Genomic DNA, 20,702 nt, shown 5'->3' with positions numbered 1-20,702 from the left:
AAATTGAAATTGCAGGCTGCCACTTCTTTTTCAGCTCATCAACGATTGCTGTGTTTACAAAGACTTCCAAATTCATGTGTTTCTGTCAAAAACAATATGACATGTAAACGTTTATTAGTTGCTCCTAGTTATTACCGTGCAATGTTGCTGCTCTCTGGATGGCTGTTCTCATGCGGGAATTCCTCCTGGCCCTATATTCCCGCTAATATTTCTGGAGGTCCATGTGCTATTACCAGATTAAGTTTATTAATGTTTTCCTCACACCCTGGTTCCCATTCCCGTGTGGTACGAGACTCTATGTCATTACATGAAGACTGTGATTCCTCCGTACACCTTTACTCTAAATCTGAATACCTTGGTTTAGCTTTTTCTATTATTGGTGTCCCGGCGTTAGCCGTTTATAATGCTAAAACGATTGGCAAGATGGCCTGCTGGATGGTTAAATCCATTAATCAGACTTCTACTGTATTATCTGACCTGTTATTAGATGCCCAGGGTGAACGTCGAGCTATTTTGCAAAATCGCGCAGCGATTGACTATCTCCTGTTAAAACATGGACATGATTGTTCTGACTTTGAAGGTCTTTGCTGCTTCAACTTATCTGACCACTCTAAATCGATCCAAGCCCATATTGACAAACTCCACGACTTGACTGCAGAAGTTAGACAACATATTGATCAGGGCTGGTTCGACTGGCTCTTTAATTGGTTACCTGACTTGCATTCTTTACGACAGATTTTAGGGGGTTTTATTGTTTCTATTTGTATTTTAGTGGCCATTTGCTGCTTTATTCAGTGCATTCCTTCTCTACTCCAATATTGTAGATTTGGCAAGAGACATAGATCAGTTAATTTTGTTTCTTATTATTCTTCCACTGATGTTAGTTCTATATAGAACATGGTTAATAGACTGGAGTCAAGGGTGAAGTGTAATGACCGACTTTTTCCGGCCCTTTTTAGAGGGAGAATGATGGAGGATGACTCCAGTCTATTACCCTTACAGTATAGGGATTAGGACTATAAGTAGGACCTATCCATGAGGCACAGTAGTGCATTTTCGTACCCTTTTCTTTAGATCAGGGCTTATAAACTTAAGCTAGGGGATAGATATATAAGTATTAGTGATGATCCATCCTTTTGCAAGAGTGTTAGTATATCTTCCATGGAGTTATGCGTATTTTGGGCCTTGTAGGCCTTAAACGGGACAGACTCCATCTTGCTCTCTGCCCGGTAGCTTGAGAGGCTTTCTAGGTCAAGTGTAATGTTTTAGTTTCAAGGTGTTGTTCGCTTGGAGAGAACCGGTTCAGGCTGGCCCTTATCGAAAGACTGTATTTTTCTCCACTCCGAAGACACAACTTCAGGCTGGCCGGCTGGGAACGTGTCCTTGGTACGGGGAGGTACAAGAATTTGGTGGGCGGCAGGTAACTGGCCGTAACTTTCCATGAAGGGACAGGCTTTGATATTAGCGAAAGTGTTAGGCAATGAGTCAGCTAGTCTGTAGGCGGCAGCTAGCCGTTAGCATCTAAGCCATTAATTATTTTCAAGGCAGACAATCGCCATTTTGAAGTCCGAGAAAGATTCCAACACCGAGACTCTCTGAGAAAGACTGAAGGAGAAATAGCGCGGAGCGCACAGAGACAGATAGAGAGAGACGGTAGCTACTAGCGAGCAAGGTTCCAGTGACTTGGAGGGAAGCAGAGGAGATTGAGCATAGCGGTGCAGACGTGTACCTGTGACTGCTGAGGTGTGAGTCCGAGACGAGCCAAGACACAGAGACGAGACGGGAACCTAGATGACTGCCGAGCCCCGACTTCATATTAACCAGGTGATCTCTGCCCTTTCCTTGATAAGCGCGCACTCTAACCTTTACTTTTCTTTGCAGCATATATATTGTGTAGTGTTGTGTTTATTTTTATTGTAATAAAACACCCTAGTTCCTAGTGAACCGACATGTGCCTTGTATTCTTGTTCAATCATGGTAACCTGTTCTTCTAGTTGAGCATTGTTTGCATGAACGGATGTGAAATCCCGATCAGGTAAGGAGTGACCAAATAAGTAGGAAGCGAGGGGACCTTTGATGCCAGGAGCAGAAGGTACATATTATAATTCGGAAAACCATACCAATTTCTATTATCGTAGTTTTATCCCGAGTAGACAAATGAGAGATTTCTTCCATAAGTATTCATAGGAAAGTGATCGTCGTTGGTATACGGCGTTAATGAGAGCACCGGAGGGATACGGTGCGTAGGTTCGCCGGATTGTGAACCGTGTGTGAATGAGACCACCGGAGGGATACGGTGCGTAGGTTCGCCGGATTGTGAACCGTGTGTTAGTGAGAGCACTGGGACTGCAAGCCCGTGTGTAGACACGCCGGATTGTGTGTCGAGTGAGCAGATCTGCCCCAGGGTAGATTAGTCTGGGTCTAAGTGGCCGCGAGACTAGTTGATATGAATAGGATATTGCAGAAAACCTACGCATGTTTATTGCTATTTCCCCATCCTTAGGTACAAAATGTACATACATATATCCGTACCCATTGTAAATACGTTCTAAGGAGGGAGGTGATTACGTTCCGGCTGGATTAGAGGGGCTCCTAGGAGCTGATTCCATCTAGGCAGAAAATCCGGTCGTTACACCCCCAGAGTGTCCTTTTTGTTTTGGTGGGTGAGGGCATTGGCATGCTCATTTTGAAACAGCCCTCCGAGCACATTTAACTTTCAGTGTAATGACGTTGGCACGCTATGCGTTGGTTAAAACACTTTCATAGGGGTGACAAACCTAAAATGAATAAGTATGCCGGTTTATATTGAAAAAATTGCTATTTTGACAGATGTGTCTGCAGGTTTGAAAACTGAAGCATTCAAGCTATATATGTAGGCCTTAAGACATGTTTTCCTTGTCAGCCTAGTGAATGGCACAATAGATTTATAGGTGACATTTAACTAAATCCATGCCATTGCTGTATTTCCTGCACCATATACTACTGCTTTACAGGAAAGGCAAATATGGCAATTGGGAATCCGTCAATTTCATCATGTTTCAAGAGTGAGGGCACACACATTGGGAGCGGGTTAGAATTCCCCCCAGAGTGGAATTCACAATCCAGCAATACCAGTCCGCAAACCAAATATGGCTGACTACACAAAAAGAGAGGTTTCACCACACTGCTTCACCTCTTTAGCTAAAATTCAAGTAACAATTTAGTAATTCCCTAGGCAGTTCTTCTCATTGTCTGAGAAGAACACAGGTGGAATAGACATCTAGATTGACATGGTCAGTTCCAGACTCACATTTTACTGTCAAGTCCTTCCAGACATCCACTTTGAATAGGAAGAGAAAAAACCTCAGCAGTTTTGTACTGTCCCACAATGTGTGGCATTGACAGTACTGCCACTCTCTCAAGCTCACCCCAAACACTATCCTTACCCAACCGGGTCCTGTCCCTAATCTTCCCTTCCCACAAATGTATCAAAGCATGTGAACAGAACCAATGTAACCGCCAAGGTGATACTACCTATCCTGCTGACATCTGCCCCCAGTTTTGGGCCGGCTCTGCCCAAAATCAAAGCACTCAACAGAGTCCACTGACAGCTGTAAGTATCAGGAAATCTGAAAACTGGCCATCCACTGACAGGTAGATGCTTCAATCCAGTGCCTCAGGTAGGTCTCATTTTCAGATTATGGGTTGGCATAGTGTCTTCAACTTGCTCCTGAGGTCTCTTTGTCGATTTAGGTTTCTCAAACTGAGGGGTACATCCTTAGTTTGTAGACAGTGTCCTTCCGCTCTCACTTCTACCACCTCAGGGGTGATACTCTAGGACTGAACATTGACCTAGTACTTCAGGTCTTTAATGGTGGACCCAGAGTCCTCCTCAAGGGTGACAAACTCTGCTGTGTACTGCAAGAGTCTGCCTGATCCAAGTCCCCGTCTCTTGTCTCTGACAGTACAGGCAGCAACCTCAGGTCAGAAGCAGCCTCGCCCATGCCAGTTTTTGTTCCTCGTCTTTAACTGCAGATAATCCCTGGCACTCCCATTGTAGGTGACAACCGCCTCCTATCCCTTACCTTCTGGGTCTATGTACCCTAAGGATAGGACCCTTCAGAGAACTGCATGGGTCTACCTAAGTGTTCCTATCCACTATTTTACTACCTGCCTGAGGTAGCGCACTGCCCCAGATGCAGTATATGAGCTGTCTCACTCCACTCAAAGGAGAACATTATGTTAAATAAAATCAATGATCCATTTTTGCTGTCAAAACACAAGTCTGCGTCCTACTGCTGAACTCCAATGTAATGTAAATGGGTAATTAGTTGGTGAGAATGTGAGTCCTTCCCAAGTAATGAGTCCAAAATCTTGCCAGGTCCAATACTCAAGTTCAATAAAGATCATGGGCTCAACTGCTGGCAGTTATAGCACAAGGCAGAAAGAATTAATTTACAAATGTATCAAGAATTTAGATGTATCAATACAATTATATAGCCAAAATACAATACAATAAAAATAACAAAACACATTTCTAGAAGTAAAATCATCTAATGAAACAAAAAAGATCTGAATCCAATAAGGGGAACCAGAGATGTGTATTGATAAAGCTTTAGAGAAAAAAGTAAGGCCTTAAGCAGAAGTCACTGTTCACAGTTGATCAGGAATGAAACATGATGTCAGGCTGATTGTGATGGCATGTAGGTCATATACATCAAGTAGGTCATCCCATTCAAGGATTTGACCTTCTGACTTAGAGTTAAAGTTTGGCAGCCAGTACTTTGGTCATAAGGTTGGGGAAGGGCATTTAGTTTGCCACCCTGACAGACTACTGTTCACCAAATTTAGAGATCACTGCTGACCCAATGGCATTCTGTAATTTTATAGGATCCGCCGTCCTAATGTTTCCTGTCAAGGTCCTGTCCTCCAAATGTTTACAAAGCTTTTGCTTTGCAAAAACAAAGTCCCAAAGTAGCTGTTGGTTATTGAAAAACAAAACCGAAAGACCACCACACCCAGGGAGTGCTTTCTGTGGCTGTGAAAATGTTATAACTTGTTTTTTTCTGTCCATCTCGCTCAGGTTTTTCTTGGCAGTGACAGACCGAAAAAAAGGCTATCACGCCATTTGCCCTAAATATGGTGTGTGGTGTTATGCCCTTCCTCTGACAGCCCCTACTCTGTCCGAAGAAGCTTTCCATCAATGGAGCACACAAAGGCTTTATGATGGAAAAGTAGAAGTCCTCATGACCCTAAATAGGAAGGGCAGATCGGCAATTTGGAAGACATGGTACTCCTTCGCATTTGCTATAGAGTACCATGTCAGCCAAACTGTATCCGATAAGATCCACACAAAATCGGATACTGATTGGTCAGAGGGTAATTGAAGTTGTTTTTTGACAGGAATCTCTATGAATGGGAAAATTAAAATGTTTTAACCAGCAAAGCCCTCTGGGCCTGTTGCACCGTGCAGCAGCAGTTCCACGGAGCTGTGTGAGGTTTTGCGTCGAGTTACCTCGCGCTGTATCAGTTCCAATAAGAAGCTGCGAATGCTGCAATGCGAGGGCCGCATCGAGTTGCCTCATGCTGCGTTGATTTCAATGAGGAGCTGCGTGGGCTGCATCGGGTTGCATCGTGCTGAGTAAGTTCTGATAGGGAACACAACTGGGCTGGCAGAGCACCTTTACAACCACTTCCATGGTTCCAGGACTGGAGAGACACCACTTTGGGATTAGGACTCATAGAAGGCAGAGTCCAGGTGCTGGGTTCAACATGGTTGGAGCCTTTTCTGCCCCTGAGGCTCTGATCAGTAGGAAAGCCAACTATCCATTGGAGTCACTCTGGTGGTCCTAGGTTCAAGGTGCAGGTCCAATCCTCCTTACTCAGGTAGCAGGGCAGAAGAGCGGACCTTCTTGCAGCAGACCAACCCTTCCTCTGTGTCTTCCACAGGTCCAGAAGCGATCTGAAGTCTTGGTCTGAGGGTTCCACTTTGAAGTGGGAAAAACTTCTAGAATTTCCCCCTACAGAGGTGTCTGGAATTTCCTGTTTCCCTACCCTGGCCCCAACCTGTCTGTGGGCACAATAGGCAAGTGTGAAGTCATTTGTGTGAGAGCTGAGCCAGTGCTTTTCATGTGCAAATGTGGTAAGTGACACCTCCGCTCCCCTATCAAGTCAGGGAAGGCCCATCCTGCCAACACCCAGACAAACTACTGTGATGATGTCTGGGAGGAATACACAAAGGCCAACTGACAAATACACCTAGTCACGGGACCCAGGAGGAGGCTGCATGCACCAAATGGTTAGGACAAGAAAAGGATAACTTTCTAAAGGTGGTATTTTCAGAATTGTGACTTAAAATCCATCTTTACCATTAAAGAGGAATTTAAATTAGAATTCCTCAAACACCATACTTGACTTTCCTACCAGCGTACAATCAAACGTTAGCACTTATTAAGTATAATAAGGTAACCCAATGTTATCCTATGGAAGAGGTAGGCCTCATAGTAGTGAAAAGCAAATGTATTCGTTTTTCAGTACTAAGACATGTAAAACTTAAAAGTATATGTCCAACTTTTTAATAACATTGCACCCTGCTCTATGGGCTGTTTAGGTCCTACCTTAAGGTTGACTTATATGTGTTTAAATAGGAGTTTTAGACTTGGCAAGGCATTATATTGCCAAGTTAAATTGGCAGCTTAAAACTGCTAGCAAGCAGCAGTGGCTGGTCTGAGACATGCTTGATGGGCCTACTTAAGTGGATTGCACAATAAGTGCTGTAGGCCCACAATTAGCATTCAATTTACTGGGTATATGTATGGTTTACCATTTTACAAGAGACTTATAAGTATATTAAATATGCCATTCAGGTGTAAGCCAATTTTACTATAGTTAAAGGGGAGAGCACAAGCACTGTAGCACTGGTTACCAGTGATTAAGAGCACAATGTCCAAAAAGGCAGCAAAAACGGGTAAAAAAACAGGAGGGGTAAAGATAAAACATTTGGGGATGACCCTGCAGAGCGGGCCAAGTCCAACAAATGGCCTTCTTCCTCCGAACCCTACTTACGACAACATAAGTAAAATTTGCACCAACATAGATTTCATAACTTTAATTTCAACTTTGTTTTTTTTCAGTGAATTCCCATGTTTTTTTCTAAACGTAAAGTGAGATCTAATTACTATACGTCCGCTGCCAAACATTCTGTCAACTCCCTGCCGTTCATGACTTTTGGCAGTGTGCAGCGCAGGGTTGGCCCAAGGCATGGCCTGCGGGCAGGCCTTGAGCCCAACCCCCTACGTATGGCCAACCCTCACCACACATGGCCTTCTGTTGTGCATGGCATGGCGTTGGATACAGGGTCTGGCCCATAAGTAGGCCCTACCCACAACCCCCAATGCCAGATAATGCCCCATGGTCCTTTACCTACCTTACGTTGGATTTTTAAAAACATTTCTTTTTTTTGCAAGTCGTGTGGAAGTCCTGCAAGAGTAAACTGGGGGACAGTGCTTGGAATCCTGCCACTGCAGCTCTGTGAGACTCCTCATTGGCTTCAGAGATGCATTGTGGAGAAGTGTGGCTCAATGGTTAGAGCAGCAGACCCAGATGCAGAGGTCTGGCCAGGGACCAGGGTTCAATTCCCACCTCGGTGTACCTTGGGCTCAATTTCCTCGGACCTGATAAATCTCGCCTCGGTGCCTATTCTAATCATGGGCCCCACTCTGCAACTCTGGGCAATAGCTTGCTTAATCTCCACAATGGTCCCAACAGCGCTAGGATGCTTGGCTGCACCTTGGGGGTGCCCAGGAGTGGGCACCTCACAGGGATAAAGCCAGAAAGGGTTCCACAGCGGTATTCATACAAGCGCCGGAGAAACCCCATGTGGGGTGATTCGGGTGCTATACAAGTAATACAACATTTACATTTACATTGATGCGTACCCTGATAGGCCCATTTTAGCATCTAAACCTCGCTACCCAAGGCATAAGTGGTATGTCTGCTAAATAAAATGGATTGTGCCTGTGTGAGGTGATCACAATTGAATTTCACGCCTCAGACATGCACAACCCAGTCATCTACGTAGAGTGACATGTTTTTAAATGGCACTCTATACATGGACCGTGCCTTACTCCTGTCATCTGGAGCCTGGAGAGGGTGAGAGGTCTGTCCTGCACACTAGCAGTGTTCATGAAAACACAAAAGATGCGTTTTCATGAACACTGCTTAGTTCATTAGCAGCTCCTGGTAGTGGCAAGGGGGGTGGAAGAGGTGGCTCATAAGAGGCAGGGCTGCTCTGTAAAGCCCCACTAATAATCTACCACTGGTTTGGAAAGGGGAAAAAAGCTGTACACTTCTAAAAGATAGTGTGCAGGAAGAGGCGTCATGTGGAGCTCCTGTCATACCAATGAACATAAGTGTGGCTCAGTAACACGTTAGTTTGTGCAAGTGTAGAGACAGTACAGTGCAAAAGTGAAATCACATTTTATTACCATTGTAGAGTTCCAAGATCTGGAGCTTTTTTGCCAACATTCCCTTGGATCTTCACTGTTCACATAATAAGTAAATCTAGAGTGATCGTGCTCTGCTGCTGCTGAAACACTTGTGTTAATACTAATGCACTTGAAGAAAAAGCATGGCACAATGGACCCATGCAGGTGTGAAGAGAATAATATGCTATTTATTACCATTGTACAGGAAAGGGAGAACAGGGGAGGGGTATCACAACCCACTCAAGGCTTCGTCTCTTGTGAATCATGGCCTCTCCCAACATCAGAAATAGTGATAACAAATTTATACCATGTATGCATTCATATTTTAGTCAACTGTGTGGCACATTTAACAACTTAAGCATAGATACATTTTCATTGAGTTGTTGGTTTGATCTCCACAGAAAATTGAGTGACAACCAGCAAGGAGAGGAGAAAGGAAGAGCACAATCTGAAAAATCTTTCTAAATCGATGGGCAGAGGGATGCTGGGTGAAATGCTGTTGTGCTCTACAAAGGGGCTGGCCAGAGAGCTATGGTCCTCCTCTTTCCCCATTTGCAAGGGCGGAGTAAAAAGCCTCGAGCTGCCCTATAAATTGTGATCAAGAGCTATGCAGGGGTGCATGTAATGTACACCGAAGCAGTGGCGTAGGGGGGGTTCCACCCTGGGTGGCACGAGTTTTGGGGGCAGTGCCCTCTCCCCACCCCCCTCTTATTTGCAGCTGTCCCTGGGGAATCTACATCACCCCACACTCTTAAATTCGGCTGCCGTGGGCAGCAAACGCAGGAGCCGCCATGGATGGCAACAGGCCTCGCTACCAGGGCCGGATTGGGAACCAAAACCGGCCCTGGCAAAGTGCTCGGCCGCCCCCCCCACCCCCCCCCCCCCCCCCCCTTCCCCACTCGGGGGGGCTGGAGGTGCCGCCGAGCGCTTTGCAGGGGCCGGTTTTCGGCCGATTTTGTTGCAGGGCCGATTTTGCAGCTATGCTGCAAAAACGGCCCTGTAACAAAATCGGCCCCCAGGGGCTCAAAACAGGCCCCCACCCTTGCGGCGCACCGGGGGATTGCCCAGTGCCCGCTATGGCCAGTCCGGGCCTGCTCGCTACACCACTGCACTGAAGCAGAGAACATGTCGTAAGAAATACATTCTTAAATTGTGCTAAGGAGGAATTGAAACACCTAAGAGGCCTAAATAACCAACAGATCAGTCCTACATCTGCAGAGATGCAGACTCAAAGACTTATAGGGCCAGACTGGGGAACCAAAAGCAGCCCTGAAAAAATGCTCAAACCTGCCCCGCTCCCTTCATCTTCTCGTGCTTTCTCTCTTTCCAACCATCCATCCATCCATCCACATTCTCTCTCTCATCTTCTCATGTGCAAAGGGGGAGGGGGAGACTGGGGAGAGTGAGGGAGGCACCCCGAGCGTCTCGGGGCTTTCAAAACAGTCCACCAGCATCTCCAGCCCACCAGGGAAATGCCCGGTGGACTAAAAGGACAGTCATGCCCTGAAAAATAAATGCAGTGCAGTCTGTCTGGTGATCACAAGACTGAGTTGATGGGAAGTCCCTCTCTGCTCTCTCCCCGACTACAAATTCATGCAGCACCAGCAAGCAAAGTCCTATAGTCCATGCCTCATAGCAGGGCTAGCGCTAGTCATGGGCAGTGTGGGCTGCTGCCCAGGGCCCCACCTTTACCGTACCCACATGGGGGCCTGCATCAGTTGGTCACAGCCCACAGCACGCTTCTCACATGCATTTCTGCCCACAATGTGTGCTTCTCTTGTGCCCTCCCCTCCCCATTGATGCACTATCTAGCAGTCAGGTGTGGCTCGGCCCCACACCTCCCACTTCAAAGGACAAGGTAGATTTTCATGGGGAGGTGGGGGTAAAGGTTGACACCCTGCACAGAAGGTATGGGGCGTGGAGGGGGGGGGGACAGCAGTCACACTGTCTCTGCTGCTCACGAGGGTGCCTTGTTTGTTGTCTTGGTCACCATCACTGCAAGGCCTAAGGAGGGGCACTCCCGGAGGGCCCTCCCCTGGGCCTCACAGCACTACACAATTGCTGTGAGGTACAATAGAGGGCCCTCTACCATGGGCATTGCAGGGGCATGTGTTTGATTTACACTATATCAATACTATACCTATACATATAATAACGTATTAGCCTGGAAGAAATGTTAACACTGAGGTAAAGATATATATTTTGTAGAAACCTGGCCAAAGTTTTTCACCCAGAGTGAATAATATAATGTATTTATGTTGTACCTGGTTTCCCCTCCTTTCTAGTTGCTCAAGCCAGTGTGAGTGTCAGGCCCGGACTGGCCGTTGCGGGCACCGGGCAATCCCCCGGTGGGCCGCATGGTTGGGGGCTGGTTTTGGGCCCCTGGGGGCCGTTTTTGTTACAGGGCCGTTATGCTGCAAAAACGGCCCCGTAACAAAAACGGCTGAAAACCGGCCCTGACACAGAGCGCGGTCGTGCCCCCACCCCCTCGGGAGGGGGGGAGGGCAGTCGGCCGAGCACTTTGCCAGGGCCGGTTCTGGTTCCCAGTCCGGCCCTGGTGAGTGTGGTGTCTGCGTGGAATGTTGGAGTGCGTGATGGCAGTGAGTTTAGAATGTGAGAGTGCCTGTGTGTCTGTGGAATGACAGTTGAGGAGTGTGGGCTGAGCTACTAACATCTTGCTCCTGGTGGGACTATCTACTTACTATCTATGGACCTTAAATTACCATCCTCTGTAACTAACATGGAACTTGTACTGATCTACAAATAAACCTACATCTTGGATAAACTACTTGGCTTCCTCTGGAGTTAAATCTTCTTTTACCCACAACATTTTACACTTACCATAGTTTTAAAAAGTTGCTTCGTGCAAAATCGCTTCGACAACGTCATAGGATTTAGTCAATGTATAGTATTAATGTGATGTCACTCCATATGCAAATTAGGGGGGGGAGGGGGGCTCTCCCATTCCCTTTCTGCCCAGGCCCCCAAAAATCCTAGAACCAGCATATTATTACTGAAACTGCAGCAGAACAGGGGAAAAAAGCAACCAGGACATACAACCTACTGAACCTACAACTATCTGCAAGACGATTAGTAAAATGGCCAGGCAATTGGGCTTTTAGTTGAAATGGCGTGAAACCTCCAAACCGAGAGGTTAGAAACCTCGTGATTCAACTCCCTTTTGAGTTGAATACCAGCGCTGAGAAAGAAATGCCTTGCAGTTTACAAACGACTTATTATTAAAGTATGTAACATAGCACGGTAATTCACGAGAAGACATGAATCTCATTTCACCCTTTCATTCAAGCTCTTTTAAAGTCTATACAATCTGGCGCCATGTTGTAGTTTCCCGTCAACCTCTGCATTCTAGGCACATCTGCTTCTTCCGACCAGATTGCACAAACAGGCCTGTTGTTTAAAATGACACACGAATTAAAAGGTGTCAATGAAATGGTACGAATGCCCCTAAACGCTACCCCCATTATAATTGGACATGGAAACACAAGGGATGAAGGAGACACGCACGTGCGCAACGACTATGCAGGCCTTCGACGTGAACGTGGCGTGTTCTCGAACAATAACCGGCGCGCGCTGCGCCTTATCTGCTAAGTGCTGCGGGCTCTTAGGTGCAGCTATTTTCAGAACGGCTTCGTATTGTCGACGGGCCAGAGAACTCAATGGCTTTCTGATGCCGCCCCTCCGGCACTATCGCCGGATTCGCTGTCATTGTGTCTGTTCAGATGTTGCAGATAAAAACAATGGGAAACCATGACATGTTTTCACATGTTTAGCCTTCCAATAGTAAGCAGCCACAATAAAAGGAAACCGCGTGTATCAATATGCAAGTGCACCTAGCTAGATACGTTTGTTCCCAATACCCAGAATGCTTTGCTAGCCTATGTCGCACTTACCAAGTCTCTGTGAAGGACCCAGTTTGCGTGGAGGTAGTGGATTCCGTCGAGGATCTGGTACAGAAGCGACTTCACCATAGACCGAGGCAACTGCATTGGCTTTTTATTTGCTTTCGAGGCACGATGGAACTTGATGATGTGCTGGGGAGAAATAAACACATCCACATTTTACATGTTATTGCTAATTCAAATGGCCAAGTTTCAGTGCTTAATTTGTAAAAATAAAAATAAAGTGCCAGGGCTTAAAATGCTGTTAAGGAGGCTACAGCCCACTTCTACCTCTGGTGTGCCCAACTTTCAACACTCGCATAGTCCTGTAACCATGCTCTGCTGTCTGTCCCCTAAGACATGCTTTTTACTTCTTTACCTATACCGTCATATGAGTGCGAAAACAAAATGTACACCAAATTAAAATGCTTTTCTTGAACATATTATCAATGTGTTCTGACTGGATTTGTTGCAGGTCAGGAGGCTGCTTGAGCACAGCCAGGGCTGCCTGTAATTAGTTTGGTCCAGTTATGACCACGGCATAGGCATCCACAGCTCAGCTTGCTGTGACCCTGCCTGCCACAGCACAAGCACTGTCCCCAGCTGCAATGCTGCAATGCCTGTGAGTTGTGAGTATGGCTGTTGCACCTACTGGGCTCAAGCACACTCAGCAATTAGCATGCTTGGAGGCAAAGCACGGAAACTGCAGGTGACTCCATATTGCACAAAAGTTGCTGTGGGCCACAACCACATCTAGCACGTTGAGGATAGTAGCAATGCAGGGCTGTAGGCCCCCACTACAATTATCCAATGGGAGGCTTAGGCTCAGGCAGTGGCAGGGTGCAGCAGACTCGGGGAACAGAATGCAAGCCCTTTGTTAATGATGACTTCTTGGATTCATGACAGGTGTGACAACATCATGATTAAAGTGATGATACACAATCATGCCTGCCTGAACAGATGTATGCCTGCCCATGAAAACATACCAGCCCATCACCATGATAGTAATGTAGTTCTTTTTATTTTAAATTGGGCAATTAATATTGATACCACCACCTGCCAGACCAGAAATCGTAGCCCCGGCCCTGTGAAAGAAGTGCAGGTGCTCAGCACCCCAAAGCACCTGTTCAAATTAAGCACTGCCATGTTTAAAGCGACACAAAATAAGAAGAGCTTTTTCATTCTGCGTTTTCTTGCACTGCAGGTATTTTTTTTTGTTTCTTTGGTTGGAAATGTAAAACGGATTGTGATAAAGTCGTTTTATGTGACACAAGAGGTCTTATATAGGGAGCAAAATGCGGCCCATCCTTAAGGGTTAGGCACAAAAATAGACTGTTATGCTGGATTGTAGAGTGCCCCTCAAGGCCATGGGGCTCGATTCCACTGCACCTGACGCTTCTCTAATAATCGTTCCGCCCCAGAAAACAAGATGGGTTAAGTGTGGTAGTGCAACTGCAAGACGTACATTTCCCATAAAGAAAGCATTGACACCAGTTTCTTTGGGAAGCATGGGTCGGGTTATTAATACCTCATTTTACTCAATAATTCTGAAGGATACTAAGAACCCACCTGCAAATCAGGATGCATTTTTAAATGTTCTACATCACTCCAGAGTCCAGGGTTATGGGGGCCAGTGAGTGCACTTGTCACTTACCACTCACAACAAGGTACCAAAAGCAAGTAGGAGCACTGGCCGCACTCAAGAGGCATTCTTGTGACCCCCGGCAGGCTCATCCTGCCTCCACTAGTGAGCATCAAAGGTGCCTTGTGATAAATTGTTATTGCTCGCGTCTAATACCAAAGTCATGAAGTCCTGGATGAACAGGGCATGCGCTCTAATACACAACAAAGGCAACAATATGCATAACCGAATTAAACAGAAACCTTCTACAATATTGTAAAATTCTACGCGTAAAAAACGTCAGCAAAAATAATAATACAAAAGGGGGCCTACTGAGTGCAATTGTGTCTTTGCTGCTACATCAACTCCGAAGGCATCACAACAGTCCACACCCAGCGCCATATGGAAAATGTGTGCGTATGAACAATTGCAAAAGCAACATGAGGAATTGTACAGACACTCACTCTGTGTTAGGATAATACACCAGGATTACTTCTTACTTTGCTGATATTTTACTTATCCATTAAAGACTAAGGAAGAAGTGCAGCCTAAACGTCCTACGGACTGAAGAACCCAATATCAAATCATTTTTTTAACCAAAAATTGATCCTTTACTGGTGCTGCGATGTCAGCACAGAACTCACTACCAATTTCAGACCTAAACCTTCCTTCCTCACTTTCAGAACTCGGTTAGAAACCAGTCATTTTCGTAGCTTCCTAGACAGTCCTGTATTTTTTTAAAGCAATCCTATTACTTCCCCATCCGTCCCATTTCACCTTCCTCAACTCCTCTCTCCCTTCTACCTACTTCAACAATAGGGTGAATTCTGACTTCATTTTTTCACCTTGTTGTCCTCACGAACATTTTCATCCTCATTCTCTGCTAACCACGTTAAATGAAGCAAACGGCTTTCATTCACAGCGTTTTCAGTAACTCCCGCCTCAGATTGGGTCTACACGTTTTTTGGCGCTGCGCTGCTAGTTGGTTACCTGGCCGCTGCATTCCCTGAAATGTAGGTCACGACAGCTGTGTAGAAGTGACGGATTCGGCGCTACTTCGCGCATTTCCCTTACCCTAGTTCTGCCAAACGGATCCACAGAGGCCTAAAGCAGCTTGCGTAGCCCCCAAGAGTCCCTTCACTACACCTGGTTGCCACTGTGAATTGACTCTTCCTCCTAAATCCTCAAGGGTGAAGGGGAGAAATAGAAGCAGCTTCACAGACAAGATGGAGTGCACAGCACTCTAAATACATATATTAAACAAACCCACGAAACCAATGCTTTTGTATTCACAGTGAACTTATTTAGATGTGTATGGTTTTGTTTTTATAAAGTACTAAATTAGAACACGTTTCGCACATGTAAGTGTTAATTTATATCCCTGTCCCTGGGTGCTGATTAAGTGGCTGACTTCGGCGACGGAGTGTATATACATACCGCCAAGATAAAGCCCCGAGTTTGATGCTTGGCTACGGTGGTGACTACTCACCTACTGCCAAAGCCAAACTTCTCAGACGGCCAAACGGGGTAAGGGCCTTCAGAGAAATGACTATATGTCCGCCCGCCTAATCAGAATGGGTGGACATATAGACTTTTTTTTTTTTTTACTGTCTGTTACAGCCAGGCAAACCCAGTGTAGGACAGTAAAATGGTAATAATGCTCCCCTCGCCTTGGAAGACGACTCCCGTGGCGAGGGGAGCATTACATTATTTTCAAGAGAATCCATTTTGAAAACAAAACAAACAGTGTGTTGCAGGGCTGTGTCAGCATAACACAGCCCTGCAGTAAACAGCAAAATCCATGTGCATGAACAGCCTTGACAGCGGGTTCCAAATGATTGCCTGCTTGCTGGTCATTTATAAATATGGCAGGCGGTCCCTGTACTCTGTCCCCCAGGCGAAACAGCCCATCCGTCCATTTATAAATCAGGCCCTTAGTTTCTCTGCACTCCTATTTCTTTCCTTTACACCCTTCAAAATACCACCATTTGCCACTTTGCTGGACCTCGGGTGTATGCATGCACTAGGCAGTGGCAAAAGGATGGGGCCCCCCTGCAGAATGTGAGAGGAGCCCCTGAGTCTCCCATTTATTACACATATGAATTGGCATTTGGCTTATTGGGGGGAAGGGGGCATGAAATGGGAGCCGCCCTGTGTCACAGGTGCTTGTGTTATACCCCTGGCATTAGGATCTGTACACCAACTAACATATGAATCATTTAAGTAGGCGAATTAGCAAAAAAAACAGGACAATTTGCATTGTACTGTAGAACTTATTTCCTTCTTTCCTTCTTTGTAAGCGAAGTCTGCAGAGTGATTACAAGTGCACTGTTTTGTCTGACCCTGGGTAAGCCACTGTTAGGAGAACCAGGAGGAATCACAAGATTGCTTTATTCTTCCTTCCTTACAGGAAAGGCAATCGGGTATGCCTGAAGCCAAACCCATCTTGAGATACTAAAGGGTGATGCTTGGAGTGTTCCTGAAGCAGGGAGCCGCATGTACTGGGTCCAAAGTTACCAGAGGTTTGGGTGGTGTGCCAATACACAAGGCCCGAGCCACCTGCAGGCCGAATCAATGGGGCTATCCATGGCATAGACCATCCTCACCAAGAGTAAATAGCAGAAAAGTCACCAAAATGCTTAAAGTAATACTGCACTGTAGATCACCAGTGATAGGAATACAAACCTTAGGGGGCAGGTATGAAGGCACCAGATGGATCTTGCTTCACTCTGCAAGAGGTAGGACCTGGTTAAGACAATGCACCATCACCATGTCATAATTACCTACTCTCTTTTGAGAGTAATTCTAGGCACAACATATCATATAGGGGGACTATTAGGGACCTATGGGTGGCTGAACCTCACACTTGCTCAAGTCTTTTGCCACCTTGCTATATACGGTGCTACCACCACAGAGTAGGGCACAAATAGTTGCCCCTTGCCCCTGGTAAGAGGAAAAACTGTAACAACTTAGTGTTTTTGTGCAAATACCAAGGTCGGATTAGCAAGGCAGGCAATTGGCTGGTGCCTGAGGGGCCTGTGGCAGAAGAGAGCTAGGGGGCCGTGTTTTTATCATCTGTGGATGAAGCAGCCCCACATACCTGAACTGAGATTTCTAACCAACAGATTGCTGCAGCTGCAGGTGAGTGGTAGTCTAAGCAGGCCAAATATTAGGCCCAGTGGTTGTTGTTTTGTTGTTTGCAAAATGACAATTGGACGGTCCTAGGACGGCCCTTCATGTGGTACACCTTCTTACATCCCGAGCCTAAGAAGGTGACAGTGAGCCTTTGAACAGAAACTTTTAAATACATTTGTAATTTAAAATAATCTGAATAGAAAAGAATACACGGAAAATACCTTTTTGGCAGTGTTGCTGTAAAAAAGAAAATTCACCCTTTATCCTGAGACGAAAGGGGAGAGAAAAAAGAAAGGAGAGGTAGAGGGGCAGAGAGAAAAACTGAAGAATGGAGTAGAAACACTTAGTGGTGAGAATGGTTGATTGATAGACTGGTATAGAGAGTGAAGGATGGAAAACAAAAGTGGAGAGAAAGGTGATGGCAAATGGAGAAAAAGAGTGTACTGTGAATGATGAAACAAAGCGTTGATGGAGAAGAGGATTTCAGACGTTTCCTGGTCAGTGAATATAAGGAACAGGTAGATTAATGCCTCATGAACAAACCCTTAGTTCTCTGACAGTCAAGTAGTCTATGGCTTGATTTAGAAGTTGGCGGACACCTAGAGGAAGTGCTGAATCCACAGTCGAACCCAGCAATGGAAAAACCACCAGTCGATTCTCCTCTGGTTTTAATACTTCCTCCAGAAATAGATGGCTTTTTGATTTCCACTCCACTCAAAATCAGGATCCTGGTCTGCCCACTATCAGAGCCAGTACAAGGTCCCTCCACTTCTTCAAATCACCTTTGGAAGACTGCAGAAATCAAAGTACTCACAAATACCAAAATCCATTGAACTTCTATGGCGAATGTTGGTATTCAGAAAATGATACGGTTTGCTAAAGCACGTAGCTACTAACTGCATGAGCCATTGGTGCAATACAAGGCACTTTAGAGATCTGGTGATGACTATGTGTCAAGCAGCCAGGGAACTACACAGCAATATAAGCTTTGCAAAATCTCCTTGTAAACATCATGTTCAGTGAACTGATGGTATCTTGAAGATTTTAAATATGAGTGAGCAAGAGCTACTGAGCCTAAAGTTAAATAAGGAAACTGGATGGCCAGAAGCTGAGATGGACCAAAGGCCCCCAAGAGTGAGCTGGTGCCTCTGATCTGAGCCTAAGAAGGACCCTCAGGGGACCAAACAGGGGAAATGAGCTTAAGGGACCTATTGGTAAGTGGGTAGTTTAGGGACCACCTGATAGGGAGAATGAGTCTCATGTCCTTAAGATTCACATAACCAAGTGTCCTTGAGGTGAGCAGAAGCCTACAAACTTCATGATTTGTGTGAAACTGTGGAACCATGTTGGTTAGAAGTGACTGAGAACCCCTAAGGATGACCAGGAGTTTTAGTCCTGACAGGGGATATACAGAGATCCAAGGGTGTGCAAGGGCTTGGAGATCTGAGAGCTACACGTTCAGGGACCTGATGGTGAAAGCTTTATTAACCTGAAGGTATGAGTCAGAAGACGTGGGTGTACTGGTCTTTGAAACTTTAAAAAGCATAATATGCCACAAATTTCTACCCAAAGTAAGCCCCTAATGCTAACCACACAATGATTCATGAAAGGTTGCCCCAGGCCCAGCCCTCACTCTCACTGTCGGCCCCCAAACAGATGGATTCTTGCCCCCTCCATGTGGTTTGTTTTTACTTCTGGTCTTTGCCTTTTGTGCCTTTTTTCTGTGCCTTAGTGCCTTTCCCTTTCGCACCTGCCTGTGTCTTGTTTTTTCCCTCCATTTTCGCCCGCTTGTTTTGTTCCCTCCTTTTTCTCCCTGTTGTTTTGCAACCTACTATTTCCCGCCTCCTGCCAGCCCCTCCCACCAGTACACAGAAACCCCCTCTCTCCTCCCTTGACCCACTTAATGGAGGCATCAGCGCAGTTGCACATAGGCAGTGCATGTGCTGCTTGTGCACCACAGGTAAGGCTGTCTACACCCGTCAGCCCCTGGACTGTGCCTAGCGCCAAGAACACTGGTTTTCCCACATCTCGCAGCTACTCTGATGCCGAATACCACGACAACCGCAGCTGCCGCACCCCCCCCACACACACAATCTACGGTAGGATCTTTCTCCTGGATCCACTGCTCCTTCTCCTGTATCATCAGGTCACCCACCAACATGACGTCCACCACCATACGAGCTAAAGAACGTAATGAACCTTCTTTACAACAACTTGCCCGCCTCCTCCTCAAGACATGTTCTTTTGCAAACACGCCACCAAGATCTGAGACCCGATCATCACCCTCACCACCGATGTCATCTTCCTCACCGAGACCTGGCTCACATCCACGTCCATTCTTTACATCGCTACAGCAACACCCGATGGATACAAGAGAACATACCAAGACCGCACAAACAAACCCAGAGGAGGGATCACCATAATTCACAAAGAAAACATCGACTGCATCACCGAGACAAAAGACACCATGCAGCCATGGAACACCTCAATTTCACACTCCAAGCAGATTGAAAACCATCATCAGAGGCACCCTCGCCTTCAGACCACTTATACCACATCCCAGCTTCTGCACCGTCATACCCGACTTCATCAACCCTCTTGCCATTGACTCCAAAGACTACATCTTCCTTGGAGATCTAAATTTCCACCTCGATGAGCTCAATGACACCAACACCGCCAGCCTACTTGACGTCATGAATAACATTGGTCTCACCCAACTCGTTACCGACTCCACCTACAATGCAGGACACACGCTGGACCCCAAGTGCTGTTCTTAGATGATTGTGCATTGGATTTTACCATTTAGAAGTGATTTGTTTATATAAACCACAGGATCGTGGCATGATTTATCTACCGGAACTCAAGTAGTAAATGCTGTAACTAGAAGGTTAGCGCTTTCTTTTAAACTTCCATATCATCCGTTTCTCAACTCTTCCATACCATCCGTTTTTTTCAGTTTCACGATCTTCCTCGAAGATAGTGACTCGAGGTTAACATACCCACCATGGGCGTCTCTCAGTTAATATACAGTAAGCCTTCATTATTGCTTTCTTCACTCTCACATAATTTTTTCCTTTTGCCTAACCTGTCACCACCTACATACACACTAGCTCTATTGTTTACCCTCTGAGTCTTGGTTTTACTATTATTCTTCACTTAGAACCACTTTAACACCGCTTTTTCCTCTTTCAACACGGGAGCTTGTATTTTGGTTTCTTCACGTGATCCTTTGGATGTTGTATTCTTTTTGCATTTTGTTAACAACGTTTCACTGCCTGGTTTACTAGCTAAGCACCGACTTGTAGCATCATGTTTATCAATATTAATTATACCTGTCTTCTTTGACTGTTTTGCCGTGAATACCCTGCCTATATTGTTTAGTAATTTGCATCATTAATTACCTCACAGATTCCCCTGACGAAGGGCAGACTGTCTAGCCTGATATGCATTGGGATGTATAATTGAACTTGTTTTCTTCATGGTTGATTTTGTGAATATTGAACAAATGCAGAGAAGAATACTCAATAAATAACCATTGAGCAACCTATCGATGATGCCGACGTCTGTCATATTTCATTGAAT

At 45.8% G+C, this 20,702-nt stretch overlaps 1 protein-coding gene across 2 annotated transcripts in view; it reads right to left on the bottom strand.

Moving 5' to 3' along the window:
• Positions 1 to 20,702, bottom strand: part of CDK19 (cyclin dependent kinase 19) — a 1,344,771-nt gene that overhangs the window by 670,176 nt on the left and 653,893 nt on the right. For both annotated transcript variants that reach the window (XM_086927380.1, XM_086927381.1), the window contains exon 4: positions 12,377 to 12,517. In XM_086927380.1, coding sequence (XP_086783506.1) covers positions 12,377 to 12,517 — 141 coding nt within the window. The remainder of the gene's footprint in view (positions 1 to 12,376; positions 12,518 to 20,702) is intronic.

Source organism: Lissotriton vulgaris, chromosome 6, assembly GCF_964263255.1.
Source record: "Lissotriton vulgaris chromosome 6, aLisVul1.2, whole genome shotgun sequence".
NCBI classification, from domain to species: Eukaryota; Metazoa; Chordata; class Amphibia; order Caudata; family Salamandridae; genus Lissotriton; species Lissotriton vulgaris.
Note: the sequence above shows the minus strand (reverse complement) of the source record. Positions and strands in the feature narration are given on the sequence as shown.